The sequence below is a fragment of the Notamacropus eugenii genome, chromosome 2 (assembly GCF_028372415.1).
Source record: "Notamacropus eugenii isolate mMacEug1 chromosome 2, mMacEug1.pri_v2, whole genome shotgun sequence".
NCBI classification, from domain to species: domain Eukaryota; kingdom Metazoa; phylum Chordata; class Mammalia; order Diprotodontia; family Macropodidae; genus Notamacropus; species Notamacropus eugenii.
This window is the reverse complement of record NC_092873.1, coordinates 225,308,464-225,321,709: the sequence shown is the minus strand read 5'-3', so window position 1 is coordinate 225,321,709 and position 13,246 is coordinate 225,308,464. Positions and strand designations below refer to the sequence as shown.

Here is a 13,246-nt window from a genome sequence, read left to right as displayed (position 1 = left end):
TAGCATGCCTGGATTCAGATCCTTACTCTAATAATTCCTGTGTCACTTTGCAGAAGCTACTTCCCTTCTATGCCTTATCTGTAAAATGAAGGAATTGTATTAGGCCATATCTAAGCTTCCTTTCCAGTTCTAAACTGTATATCTCTGCTGCCTGAGGGAGTTAATGTTCCTTTCAAAGTATCTTTCTCTCAGCAGTGAGCTGTGTACTGAAAGATTCTGCATAAAGATGGTTTCCAAAATTGGTTACTTTCTTTTTTATTTTTAAGAAAAGAAGTAATTTTTAAGTTCAAATAAACATCTTACCATATTTTACTTTCTTTAAAAGATAATAAGCATATCCTTGTGTTAAAACTTACTTTAGTTGTGAGTGACTGCAATTTTGCAATATTGTAAGTAGAAATTCTTTACGTTGCTTATCAGTCCACAGATCAAACCAATGAGTTATAAGACCAACTCTTTCCTGAAAGAGCTGTAAGAAAATAAAATGAAATCTTTTTATATATTTCAATTTCTAAGATGTGTTCCTAGTGCAACATGGCATTAGCCAACTAGGCAGAATAAATAAAGATTGCTAAGTAACTATATCTAGAGTGATTCGATCTCCATTTAAAGAAATTCATTACTCTAAGGTCTATAATTTTGTGATTTAGTGGAAAAAACACTGAATTTCAAATAAGAGGACCTGAGTTCAAATTAGTATTCAAACTAATTTTCAGGTGCTTACTATGTGTGGGAATTTGGGCAAGTTAAATAATCCTTCTGGGTGAGGCTCAGTATCTCAAGTGTAAAATGAAAGTGTTGGACTAAAAGACCGCTGAGTTCCCTTCCAGTCAAAAATCAATGAATCTAGCAACTTTGAGGGAAATTTTTAAAAATTTGGCAAAACATGGATCCATACTTCACAAATGGGTAGCTCACAAATGAGTAACTTACCTGTTTATTTAACGATTTGTTGATAATTGGTGTCCAAGCACTGAACCTCCTTTGAAAGCATTCAATCCCCTGGCTGTTGGAAGAGTCTCTTAATGACATTTCTGCAAAGATTTTTCTATTCATGATTCCAGAAGCTAAAAGTTTATTCCATTACTGGGATGTTTGATAAAGAATTCCTAGAAGCATACAAGAGATCAAAAAACTCTATTAAACTATTTTAATAATCATCATAATATTGCAACATCTCAGTGCTGATGTGTTGGGGGTGAGGTGGGTGGGGAGAGTCTAGACTCTAGACCTATGGGTTCAGCATGGGGACGTCCTGGTGTAAAAACTCCTACACCTCTCCTTAGCATTTCTCATCTATTGCCTTCTCTTTACTCACATCACCACCACCCTTGTTCAGACCCTTAAAATCACTCACCATTGCTGACACAATAACCTTCCATTTGATTTCCCTGCCTCAAGCCTCTGCCCACTCCAATCCATCCTCCACAGCTACCAAAGAGATACTCCTAAAACAGAAGTCTTCATGTCATGCCCACTCCTCAATAAATTCTAATGGCTCTTTATTGCCTCTAAGATCAAATATAAGCTCCACTGTTTGACATTTAAATCTCTTGATCTATAACCCTTTTTTAGCTTTCCAGTCTTTTGACTTACTTCTTTGCACTTTGACATCGTTGTATTGACTTTCCTGCTGTTCTGCATCCATGAAACTACATCTCTTATCTCTGTGACTTTGTACTAGCTATCCTCCATGCCTGAAATGTACTCCTTTTACTCTTGCCTCTTGGAAGAGTGGGTTTCCTTCAAGACTCAGCTCAAGTATCACACTACTTACTTTTGTATACTCTCTCCCAAAATTACCCTGTTTGTTCATGTTGTCTCCCTAAATAGAATTTAATACATACTTGTTGATTAAGGTATATTAGTAATTCTCCTGAAGCTTAGAGTCTTAGAAAGTTGCCTGGGGAACTGAGATGTTTAAGTAATCTGCCCAGTGTCACACAGCTAGTGTATCAGAGGCAAGGCCTGAACCCACATCTTCCTGATTCTCTAGACCCTCTATCTACTATGCTGAACCACTTTTTACAGCTGAATGTTGTTCCTCCTTTGTTTGTGAAGAAGACCAGTTATATCACAGGGTGATGTATTGATTTGCTTGTGAATTTAAGTGGGGCACAAAGTCATCAGCCTTATTCTTCTTTTTAGTCATTGAGGTCCAGCGGCAAGACAAGTCAGAATGACGGGTGAGGGCCTGAGATGCAGCGGATAGCACCGTTGATGTCTGACCAAACTCCATAATGCCTGTTTTAGCCAATTAAAAGGAATTTCTTCTTCTCCACATGCCCTATGGTGCTGTAAACCATCCCCAGCCTTCCCTTCCTTCCTCTTAGCTTTCAGTTCATGTGCACACACGTGTGTATGTGTGTGTGTGTGTGTGTGTGTGTGTGTGTATTCTCTTGGATTGTAAGCTCCTTGAGGGTAAGGACTGTCTCTTACTTTTTTGTGCCCCCAAATAGTGCCTTGCACACAGTGGGTGCTTAATAAGCAATGCGTTTCTTTAAATAGAGATCTAATCACCCTAGATATTATTTAGCAATATTTATTTATTCTGCCTAGTTGGCTAATGCCATGTTGCACTAGAAATCCTTATCTTAGAAATTGAAATGTATAAAAAGATTTCATTTTATTTTCTTACAGCTTTTTCAGGGAAGAGTTAGTCATTGGTTTGATTCTACTTACAATATTGCAAAACTGCACACTCACAACTAAAAATGGCTGTTGGAACAAATGGTTGTCATCTACCCATTCTACTGGGATGTCTTCACAGGCTTGGGGTAGACATCCCCCTACATCACCAATGGGTTTGAGGTTGGTCAGTTACCCTCAACTTGTTTAGTCCATCTGCCAAGACAGTTTTACCAGGGTGAGGCCAATGCAAGTGCTACAGCTTCTTGGAGCCACAGGTAAGAGTTGAGGGACAGGTAGACACCAAAGGACAAGCAGTCCTGACAAGCACTTGGCAAGCCCTCACACTAGAGGTGCTAGTCCTCCCTGAAAACCCCATATTCCCCAGGGCTGAATACCTCACATTAACATAAATACACCAAGAAAATTTGGAGGTAGAGAGCTGGAGTGGTATTTGGATGCTTTTCTTGGTTTTATTACCAATTTGTTGCATAACACATACACATAGAAACATATGAACTGCTTAAATTTAAGTTATTATTATTGCCTATACCTTTACTAGCAGCTTCACTCCTTGGACTGGACCCCACCATGATCATGTTGTCAGGAAACCTCATTGGGAAACATCATCCTGAGGGACTGCATCAGCTTTGGTACCCTCTGCCCTTGGTACCCTCTGCCCTTAGTACCCTCTGCCCTTGATACTCTCTGCCCTTAGTACCCTCTGCCCCTCTGACCCGAGGGCTGGAGGGCAGAGCAAAGGACTCCTCCCAAAGTCTCCATTTAAAATGAGATCCTGTAATGCTAATGAGAGCTATATACCTTCCCCACCCATTAATGGGCCTGTCCATTAAGGGAAGCTTGATTAGGGGAGATTTTGTTGTTGTTGTTGTTGGAAGTCCCACGTCCTTTGTTAATCTCTAATGAGGGACTGGTTCTGAAGGGTTGTGATGTCCTCTGTCTCTGAAAAGTATATAAATACGCTGAGGTGAAGTTTTACTTTGGGGCTTACTCATTGGAAGTGTTTGTTTGGCCAGATGAGACTCTAGGAAACCACTAAGGAGCCCCTACTTTGAAAAACATGTTGGTGCTTCCACCTCTGGTAACTGTGTGTATTGATTATGGTCAAACAGTTGGAAGCCCTGTCCGTTGATTTTTATTTCTGTATTTTCTCTGAAGTTCAGGGTGCTGACTTTTTCCCCTGAACTAGGTGAATGATATATGTACTCGATTAAAGTGATTGTGTGTGTGTGTGTGTATGTGTACATCTGTGTGTGTGTTATCTTCTCACATTAGTCCTGAGGGCAAGGACTGTCTTTTTCTTTTTTGTACCCCTAGTTCTTAGTGCCTTGCACATAGCAGATGCTTAATAAACACTGACTGACTGACTGACCTACAATCTAGTCTCTTGCCCTTGGTTGCGTCAGTGCCCATGACCCAACCTAGTCTAGACTTGCTAGTTATTTTGCAAGGTAACTGAGAGGGGAAAATTAAGGTGCTTCAGGAAGTTCTGTTTATGACTCAGAGAATGGCATATTTCTTTTTGAGCCAGACAATGTGAATCTACTTATAACCCAAATGAGAAATCTGGAATGCCTGAGTGAGATTTCACCTCCCTCGGTGTCCCCTTTCCCACACCTTTGTGAGGCACATGGAGAATGGAAAAGATCGAAGAAAGAGGTGAGAAACTAATCTGATGCGGCATCCCTTCTGCCAAATGTGTAGAGAAATTACAGTAACTTAGGGAATGTCATGAGATTTAGTGCTGGAATAAAGAGACCTTAGAGAACATTTAATTTAACCTAACATTTCATTTAACAGATGAGGAAATTATAGTCCACAGAGAGGAAATGATTTGTCAAAGCTCATGTTAAGGAGAAAAGACAAGATGTGAACCCAAGTCCTCTGACTTCAAATTCAAGACTCTTTTTTTAAATACTCCCAATAATGTTTGTATGACTGGTGATCCTCCTGCCCTCTTCTGCTTCCCCTCCCACACTCCAGAAGAGGCAGCAAATATCTAAGGAGAGAGTAGAAAAACTCTAAAAGCATAAAACAAGAAAGACACAGTTATGATCCCCAGGTGAGATTATCTTCATTTCTGGAAGGTATTGCCCTGGCCCAGTTCATATTCTTTTCCTCTGGAAGCCACTTGGGACTTTAGAATGGATGTTTTCTGTCACCAGGCCCCAGAACTCTGGCTTTTTTCTTCATGCTCTTTAACGTAAGCCACATTCTTCAGCATGTCCAGAAAAATCAGGGTGTGTATTTTGCAACCTTGGATGTAAACCTGCTATGGCTGGGAAGGAAAGTGGAGAGCATCTTCTATCCCCCTGATTTATATCTTTATTGATTGATTTATTTTTATAAATATTTATATTTATAATTTATATTTATTTGTTATTTATATCTTTCCACTGGACCAAAATGGCTGTGGAGGAGAAAATGAGACTGGTAGTTTTGCACAGCCTTCCCTCACTTAAATCCAATTCACTTGCAAGTCATGGCATCACCTTCCTGATGTTGAGGTCCTCTTTGAGAACAAAGAACAAACAACAATATTAACTGGGCCATTCATCCATTCTGAACATACCCATAAAGCTAAACACATGGCAGTTCATGTTGTCCTCAGCCTTGTTCAACTTTCCTGGAGGCCTGCCCTAGAGTTGGTCTCAGGTAATGATTGTCTGCTTTACATAGACTCTTAATTAGAATCTCCATCAATAATCTAGGAAGAAAAAGCTGCGGCTCTGGCTCCCTAGCTCCCCATGCTGAATGGTCAGCAATGACTAAAAAGCAGACCTCCTCCAGTGCTCTTTCTTTTCCAACATATAGGACTTTTTCAGCAGCAGGGAGGCACAATGATACTCTCTCTTATCCCTAGAGGCAATAAGATGCTTCTATCCAAAATTCACTTAGCCTCTCAGTGCCTCTAGTCAACTCTCAGGTAGGCCAATACTTTAAAAATTATCTCTCCTGGATCTGTTTTCCAGATCAGTTGTTTTTCCAATGAGATATTTCACAGTCTTCTTTAATTTTTTTCATTCTTTTGGTTTTGTTTCATAATTTCTTGGTTTCTCATAGAGTCATTAGCTTCCATTTGCTCCATTCTAATTTTTAAGGAATTATTTTCTTTGGTGAGCTTTTGGACTTCCTTTTTCATTTGGCTGATTCTGTTTCTTAAGGCATTCTCCTCATTGACTTTTTGGACCTCTTTTTCCATATGCTCTTATCTATTTTTCTTCAGTATTTTGGGGGGGTAGGTCTCTTTTAGCAAGCTGTTGACTCATTTTTCATGATTTCCTTGCATCCCTCTCATTTCTCTTCCCAATTTTTCCTCTACTTTTCTTACTTGATTTTTGAAATCCTTTTTGAGCTCTTTCATGGCTGAGACCAATTCATATTTTTCTTGGAGGCTTTGGATGGAGGAGTTTTGACTGTTGTCTTTTTCTGTTTGTACGTTTTGATCTTCCTTGTCACCCAAGTAAGATTCTATAGTGTGAGGTTTTTTCTGCTGTTGACTAATTTCCCCAGCCTATTACTTGACTTTTTAACTCTTTGTTAAGGCAGGTCTGAGCTTCCAGCGTGGAGGGCGTATTATCCCAAGCTTCAGTGGTTTTGTGCAGCTCTTTTCAGAGATACTTCTAGGCACCTGTAAGTTTTCAGTTCTTCCAAGTCGGTATGATCTAAGGAGAGGTGTTTACTCCTCTCCTGGCCTGTGCTCTAGTCAGTGAGTGACCATAAGAATTCTTTTCCACTCTGGAACTGTGAGGAGAATTCCCCCTCCACTTCTGCCACAAGCTCTGCTATGCTAGTGCTCTTCCTTGCCCCAGGACTGCCACCTAGGACTGTGACCTGGATCCTAACATGGGCAAAGGAACAGAATCCTGAGTCAGTGCCAGCAAAGAGATTCCTGTAATTTCCTTCTGATCAGATAGTTGATCCCCTTACCATCTTTGGACTGAGAGCTCTGGAAGCAGCCACTGTTGTTGCCTGCCCCTGCTGCCACAACTGCCACTGTCCAGGGACTGTACTGGGGCTGGGGCTAATCTGTACTCCTCTCTCACCTAGATCCTAGCTGTAACACCTGGTCAAGGACAGCAGTCCATTTTTTAGTGGCCCATTATGGCCTAAGCATTAGGAGGAAGGTGGCAGAGTGGATAGAGTGCCAGACTTGGAGTCAGGAAGACTTCAGTTTTAATCTGGCCTCAGATACTTCCTAGCTGTGTGACCTTGGGCAACCTCAAATGTAAAATGAGGATAATAATAACACCTACCTCCTAGGGTTGTTAGGCTCAAATGAGATGTATTTGTAAAGTGCTTGGCATGGTGACTGGCATATTTAATAAGTACTTATTTCTTTCCTTCCTTTTTTCTTTCCTCCCTCTTTCCCTCCATCCCTTTCTTCTACCTTTTCCCCTATGGCATGGTCAGATATGAGTACATCCAAAAATGCAGTCAAGAGATTGCCAAAGCTGACTCAGGCCTTAAAAAAACCTAGAGAAAGGTCTTCAGCACATTGGACCTCCTAGACCAGATTTACGGAGACAATGGGCAAAAATGAGATAGGAGGAAATATGGATAAGTTGTGATCACCACCTTTGGAGGGGAAGCCCATATTGATAAGATCCTAGCTCCACAGAAGCATATTTTGGGGATACTTTCATTGCAACGGAGGCAAAGATTATATTAATTTCATCTACTTCCTCAGAGTCTAGCAAACAATCAATACACATTTGTAAGCACCTTCCTATGTGGCAGGCTTTGTCCTAAGTTCTGGGGTATAAAAAGAGGCAAAAGACAACCTCTGCCCTCAAGGAGCTTACAATCTACTGGGGGAGACAATATACAAACCAATACATACAAAGCAGGCTACATACAGGATAAAAAGGAAATAATTAACTGAGGGAAAGTACTAGAATTAAGAGGAATTGGAGAAGGCTTCCAGTAGAAGGTGAGATTTTAGATGGGACTTAAAGAAGACCAAGGAGGTGGGTAGTCAGAGTAAAGGAAGAACATTCCAGTCGTGGTTCACAGCCAGAGGGAATGCCTAGAGCCCAGAAACAATTTCTTCTTTGTGCATCAGTCAGTGTCACCAGCACACAAGAGGTACTTAACAAATGTATCTAAATTGATCTGACTTACCGAGCATACCTTAATCTTTGAAAATAGAAAAAAAAAGATTTTTTTCTTAGGCAATTCACAAGTCTCATAAATAAAACATGCAATTCCAAAGTGGCACCAATACGCTTGCATATGTCCATTTTAAAAATCAAGTGCTTATAAGAAAGTGGCTCAGAAATTAATAAAAGATAAAAACTTCTCCCTTTTGGCAGTTCCTTCAGTGATAAATAGGATTTTTAAAACTTGCTAAATGTTGTGTGTGCCAAATCCTGCTGCTAACAGTAACTTTCATCAATTAATATTTGTGAGACACAGGTGTGAGGCACTAATACAATAAACAGTGTTGCTCTCAAGAGCAATTTGAATTTATATACTTACTATCACCTCAGCGTAAACATTGAGTGTAAGAATTTAAACTCTAGAAAGAGACACTCTGGGTCTGGCATGCAAGAGAAAAGAGAAGGGAAGAGTTTGGTGAATTCACTCACTTGTCCTGGAGTAGAAGTAGCTTCTAGGTGTAAGGGTGAGAAAAGATCATGTATACAATATGGTGGTCATCTATGGATTATCCCTTGGTAATTCCTACCATCTGATTTCTCTGCTTATGCTCCAGGGTTGCTGAATGGAGACAACGAGAAAAATGAAAGTGGACTTCATTCACTGTGAATTTATGATATATGACCACCTTGCTGTTGCTCAATGATCATGCTCCTCTATCCCATGACTTCCTACCTCATCCCCCACAGTTTCCAATCCAATCCCTCCTTTGCACCTACTACATCCCTTCTTTGTGCTTCACACTTAGAATGGGTGGTGTAATTTCTTACCACCTCACACACACTCAGCTTGGTCCCCTCCTCCATTTCTTATACTTAGCATCAGATTCACTCAGTCTTTCTCTCTAGTCATTCAGTCAATCAATCAATAAACGTAACAAAGACCAAAAAAAGCAGTCCCTCATTTCAAGGAGCTCACAGTCTAATAGGGGAGACAATATGCAAACAACTACGTACAAACAAGCCATATAAAGGATTATGAATCTCTATTACTCACTAAAGCTAAAATCTATGTCACTTAGTCCTTTTCTCTAGTCTCCTCCAAAACCACTTTCCTCCATTCCTCTCTCCATTTTCTTTCATGCAAATTGTGTTAGTATCCCCAGCATCCACAGTGCACTGTGTACATAGTAGGTACCTGAGAAATGCTTACTGATTGAATCTCTCTTTCACCACTGGCTTTTTTTCAAACATGTTCAAGTCTTTTCATTCATAAATAAAAGCTTTCTATTTATTCTTCTCTTATATCACCTACTATCCCATCTCTCTACTCCTCTTTACTGCTAAACTTCTTGAAAAACTTCTCTACTACAGATACTTCCACTTTCTCACTACTCACCAGTGACTTTCTAATCATTAATCCCAAATGGACTTTCTGAAAAGTTCTCATTTTCCTTGATTTCTCATTAGCTTTGGACAGAATTGGTTATTCCACTTACTAAGTTTTACATTCTTCCTAAGTTTCAGAGGCTCTACACTTACCTGATTCTTATCTTTCCTCTCTAACCATTCCTCTGCCTCCCTCCCTAGCTCTCTTCTTCCCAACCACTTAATACATGTGACTGTCAAGGTCCATTCATGGCTCTCTTCAACCTCTTGCCACTTTATCCCTTGACTATTTCATCTACTCCCATGGCTTCAACTCTATGCAGATGACTCCCAAATCTGTATTTCCAGCCCTGAATTCTCTTTCAGATTTCAGATCTTATCTCCATAGCTTTCCAGATATCTTCACCTCTAAGTTCCATTGCCACACTAAATTCAGCATGCTAAAATATGGTCCCCTTGACATTATTGTTTTAGTAAATTGGGTGAATTTCAGTAAAATTTCAGTAAAAATTGGGTGAATTTTTTATTCACTCAATCTCCCTAATTTGAAATTATCTTTAATTCTTCCTATCTTTCCATTCTTCCATCCAACCAGTTACTAAGTCTTGCTGTCTCTATTAGTGAATTGTCATCCAGACCCTCTCCTCTATTCTCACTGGAATCATATTAAAACAGGTCCTGATTATCACCTACCTGGTGATAATAGTCTCCTTTTAGGTCTTCTAACCTCCATTCTCTCCCCTTCTTTAATTCCCTTTCACACCACTGCCTAAACAATCTTTTATTCTTTTTAAACAAAGCTCTGGTTATATTATTGCCCTGAACAAAAAGCTTTAGTGGCTCTACTGAAACTATAGTTGAAGTCAGGAACACCTAGATTCAAATCTCAACTTTGGCACTGGTCATGTGACCATGAATAAACTATTTAATCTCTTTGTGTTCCAGTTTATTCATCTGAAAAATGCTGATAATATTGTACCTACCTATCGCACATCATTTTTCTGATGATCAAGAAAGGTGATTATTTTAAAAAATCAAAGGGTAGGTAAGCATTTTATTAGATAAATTCCAATTATTAATATTATCTTTTTAAAGACTCCATGCTGAGAAAGATGATTCTAGCCTCAATTATTTATACCTACTTTTCAGAAAAGTTAGAACTCATGAGTCTCCAGCATTCTAATTGTAAGGATGTTGTTAATATTCACTGGATGAACTATAATAGTACTGGACACTTCTGTCGTCCATGTACCTCCTTTAAAAATCGCCATTAAGTGATGGGATGGAAATCAGAGTAGTATAAGAAAAATGATGTGGTTAGTACCAGCCAGTGTGGAGCCCTATTAAAAAAAAAATCAATGAGGAGATTTCTTCCCCCTCTCCACCCACTGGGAGCTGGGGCTGATGAGCATACTACAGTATCATGTGTGCAAAGAGCATTGGATCTGGCTTCAGAGGCCTTGGACTTCAGATCTTAGTTCTGCTAGCTAATGTCTTCAAGCCTTTTTCCTCCTCTGTAAAACAAGGATTATAACACAGTATTACAAACCAGAGCTGTTGTGAGAAAAGCACTTTGTTAAATCTTAAAGTCACATCTTTAGTAAATAGTTATTTTTCAATTTAGATACTGGATTTTTTTTTTCAATTAACAAGCACTTATTTCCTCTTCCACTTCAGAAAAGCAACAACCCTGAAACAAATATATATGTGTGTGTATGTTAGTCAGGCAAAACAAATTTCCAAACTGTCCATCAGACACTGGATTTGGAGGCAGATGACCTGGGTTCAAATTCCTCCTCTGTCACTTACTCCCTGGGTGACCTTAAATCATTCCATCTCTAAGGACCTCAGTTCCCTCATCTGTAAAAAGAAGACTGGCCTAGAATCATAGATTTAGAACTAGAAAGGATCTCAGAGGTCATCTAGTGCAGCCCCATCACTTTAAAGATTGGGGTCAGACAGCCAGCAAGGTAAAGGAATTGACTCAAGTTCACCCAGGTTGGAGGTGGCAGTATTGGACCCCAGAGTCTTTTATTCCAAATCCTGTGCTCTTTCCCCCATGCCACACCGACTAGATGACCTGTCTCCGTGTACCTCTAAATCTGTGATCCCAGGAAAGTTTGTTTCCCAGTCTCAGTCCTGCAGCCTCCTCTCTCCACTATGGGGCTAAGGCACTTTCTCCTGGTCCAGGGTGGCGGAAGGAAAGCGGGGAGCTATGCTATGTAAGGGTACCCGAATATCCCACATGCATTTTACCTCTGGAGAGGTAGGAAAGGAAACGAGAAGAGTGAAGGGAGTTTCTGGAGGAAGCTGCCTTCGCCGCCTTCTTCCAAAGCCTCTGGTTCGGAAATCACTGGACAAGGGGGATGGGAGCACAACCCCATCTCCATAGGGACACTAAAACAAGCGAGCGCCAAGTCTGCCAGTCCGGCGTGCGCCGCGGAGGAAAAGGAATTCAGAGTAAAGGGCCGAGACTGAGAGTCCCGCCCATCATCCGTGTCGGGGCGCAGCGACCCTGAAGTCCTCTGTGCCCAGACAGAGCGAGGGGTGCTGTTGAATAGTTCTCCAGGGTCCTGTCTGCATCGTGGGTGCCCAGGCACTGACACCCTTTAAGGACCCCAGCTGCTCCGGGGAGCTCCCGCCCATCCCGCTGCCTTTTTATCCTCGGACAGGCTGAAGGTGGTCTCCTACGCCTTGTGCCATGGGGACGGGGGCCCTTACACTGCTGTTGCCCCTTCCAAGTCCTCTAACGCGGTCACGTCTGTGCAGCAGGGCTGGCGAACCAAATAAAGCAAACTGCAGTGACCCAGATGGCCATTGTTTGGTCCCTGTAATCAGCATGGGAGAGGTTCATTCTTAACTAAAGAAACAGGCCCATAGATGTTAACTGACTTAGGGTTACATGGGCTGAGGTAAATTGGAACTCAGACTCTCCACATCATCGGAATGCTTTTTAAATAACTAGGGTTAAACCAAAATCCTTGCCATCATCTCTCTCCGCGTAGATTTGGTATTATTGATAAGGGTTTTATTTATTATTACTTGCAATTTATTATTTGGATCCAGTTATATTTAGCATGTTGAACTTCAACATTTAATGAAGATGTCAAAAGTACAGGATTTTGGAACACTGATAGCCTCTTGATGGTAGTGTTTAAAAGTGACTTTTTTTTCCTCTGGAGGCAACTGGGGTTAAGTGATTGGCTTAGAATCACACAGCTTCTAACAGACCGAGTCCATATTTGAACTCAGGTCCTCCTCAGGGTGGGTGGTCAATCTACTGTGGCACCTAGCTACCCCAAAAGTGACTCTTAAAATCAATTCTGCTTCTTAGAATGGCTACTGAAACAATCCACACCAAAAACTTTTCCAGTCCAAGTCACAATCACCTTAAAATATTTTTATTTACTGGGAAGCCCTTTATTTCAAAAGAACCACTGATTTTTTTTGTTGCTCTTAAAATAAAAGCAACACCACTAACTAGTTGTGTAACATGAGTTGTTACTCTTTGGGCTTTAGCTTCCTCATCTGTAAAATGAGGGGAATGGATCAGATAGATTGTAAGAGGCCTTTTAAGGTTTAAATTTCTATACATGTAGGAAATGTAAACAAAGGATATGTTAGATAAATCCAAACTGAGGTACCTGAGACCCATATCTTTTGCAAAAGACAAAACAACAAAAGTGAATGAAAAGGTCAGTCTCTTGAATCTGCCACCAATCACAGGAAACAGATTTTGTTTGACTTAGACTCAGGAACTTTCCAAGAAAAACATTTAACATGTTTTTGGTAAATTTTGCTTTTGGTCTTTGTCACACGCTATGTGGTATTATATAATACTCTGCTCTCTCCACCCAATTGACACTGCTAATGAGTTTCCCTTTTTTCTTAAATATTTTTAAAATGAATGGTGTAAAAATTAATTGGGTAATTTAGAAATAAATTACTAAAAATGACCTTTTTTTCAATGTATATTTGTAACCTAATGCTATTTAATTTCTAAGGACTAATAAATGTAGCAAAAGGCTACTCAGAGGAGTAAACAGTATAGTTTGTGTGAAAGTTAATTTGAGAATTTTATAAACATATTTTACCAAAATTCTGTCTTG

At 40.2% G+C, this 13,246-nt stretch overlaps 1 protein-coding gene across 2 annotated transcripts in view; it reads right to left on the bottom strand.

The window, feature by feature from the left end:
* ECT2L (epithelial cell transforming 2 like) overlaps positions 1-13,218 on the bottom strand; it is a 98,674-nt gene extending 85,456 nt beyond the window's left edge. Inside the window, exons 1-4 of one of the 2 annotated variants that reach the window (XM_072643449.1) lie at positions 11,394-13,218; positions 8,241-8,370; positions 934-1,109; positions 357-469 (exon numbers count right to left, since the gene is read on the bottom strand). In XM_072643449.1, coding sequence (XP_072499550.1) covers positions 357-469; positions 934-1,056 — 236 coding nt within the window. In that variant the 5' untranslated portion in view covers positions 1,057-1,109; positions 8,241-8,370; positions 11,394-13,218. The remainder of the gene's footprint in view (positions 1-356; positions 470-933; positions 1,110-8,240; positions 8,371-11,393) is intronic. The other variant, XM_072643450.1, reaches the window with a different exon arrangement.
* Between the last annotated feature and the right edge of the window lie 28 nt (positions 13,219-13,246).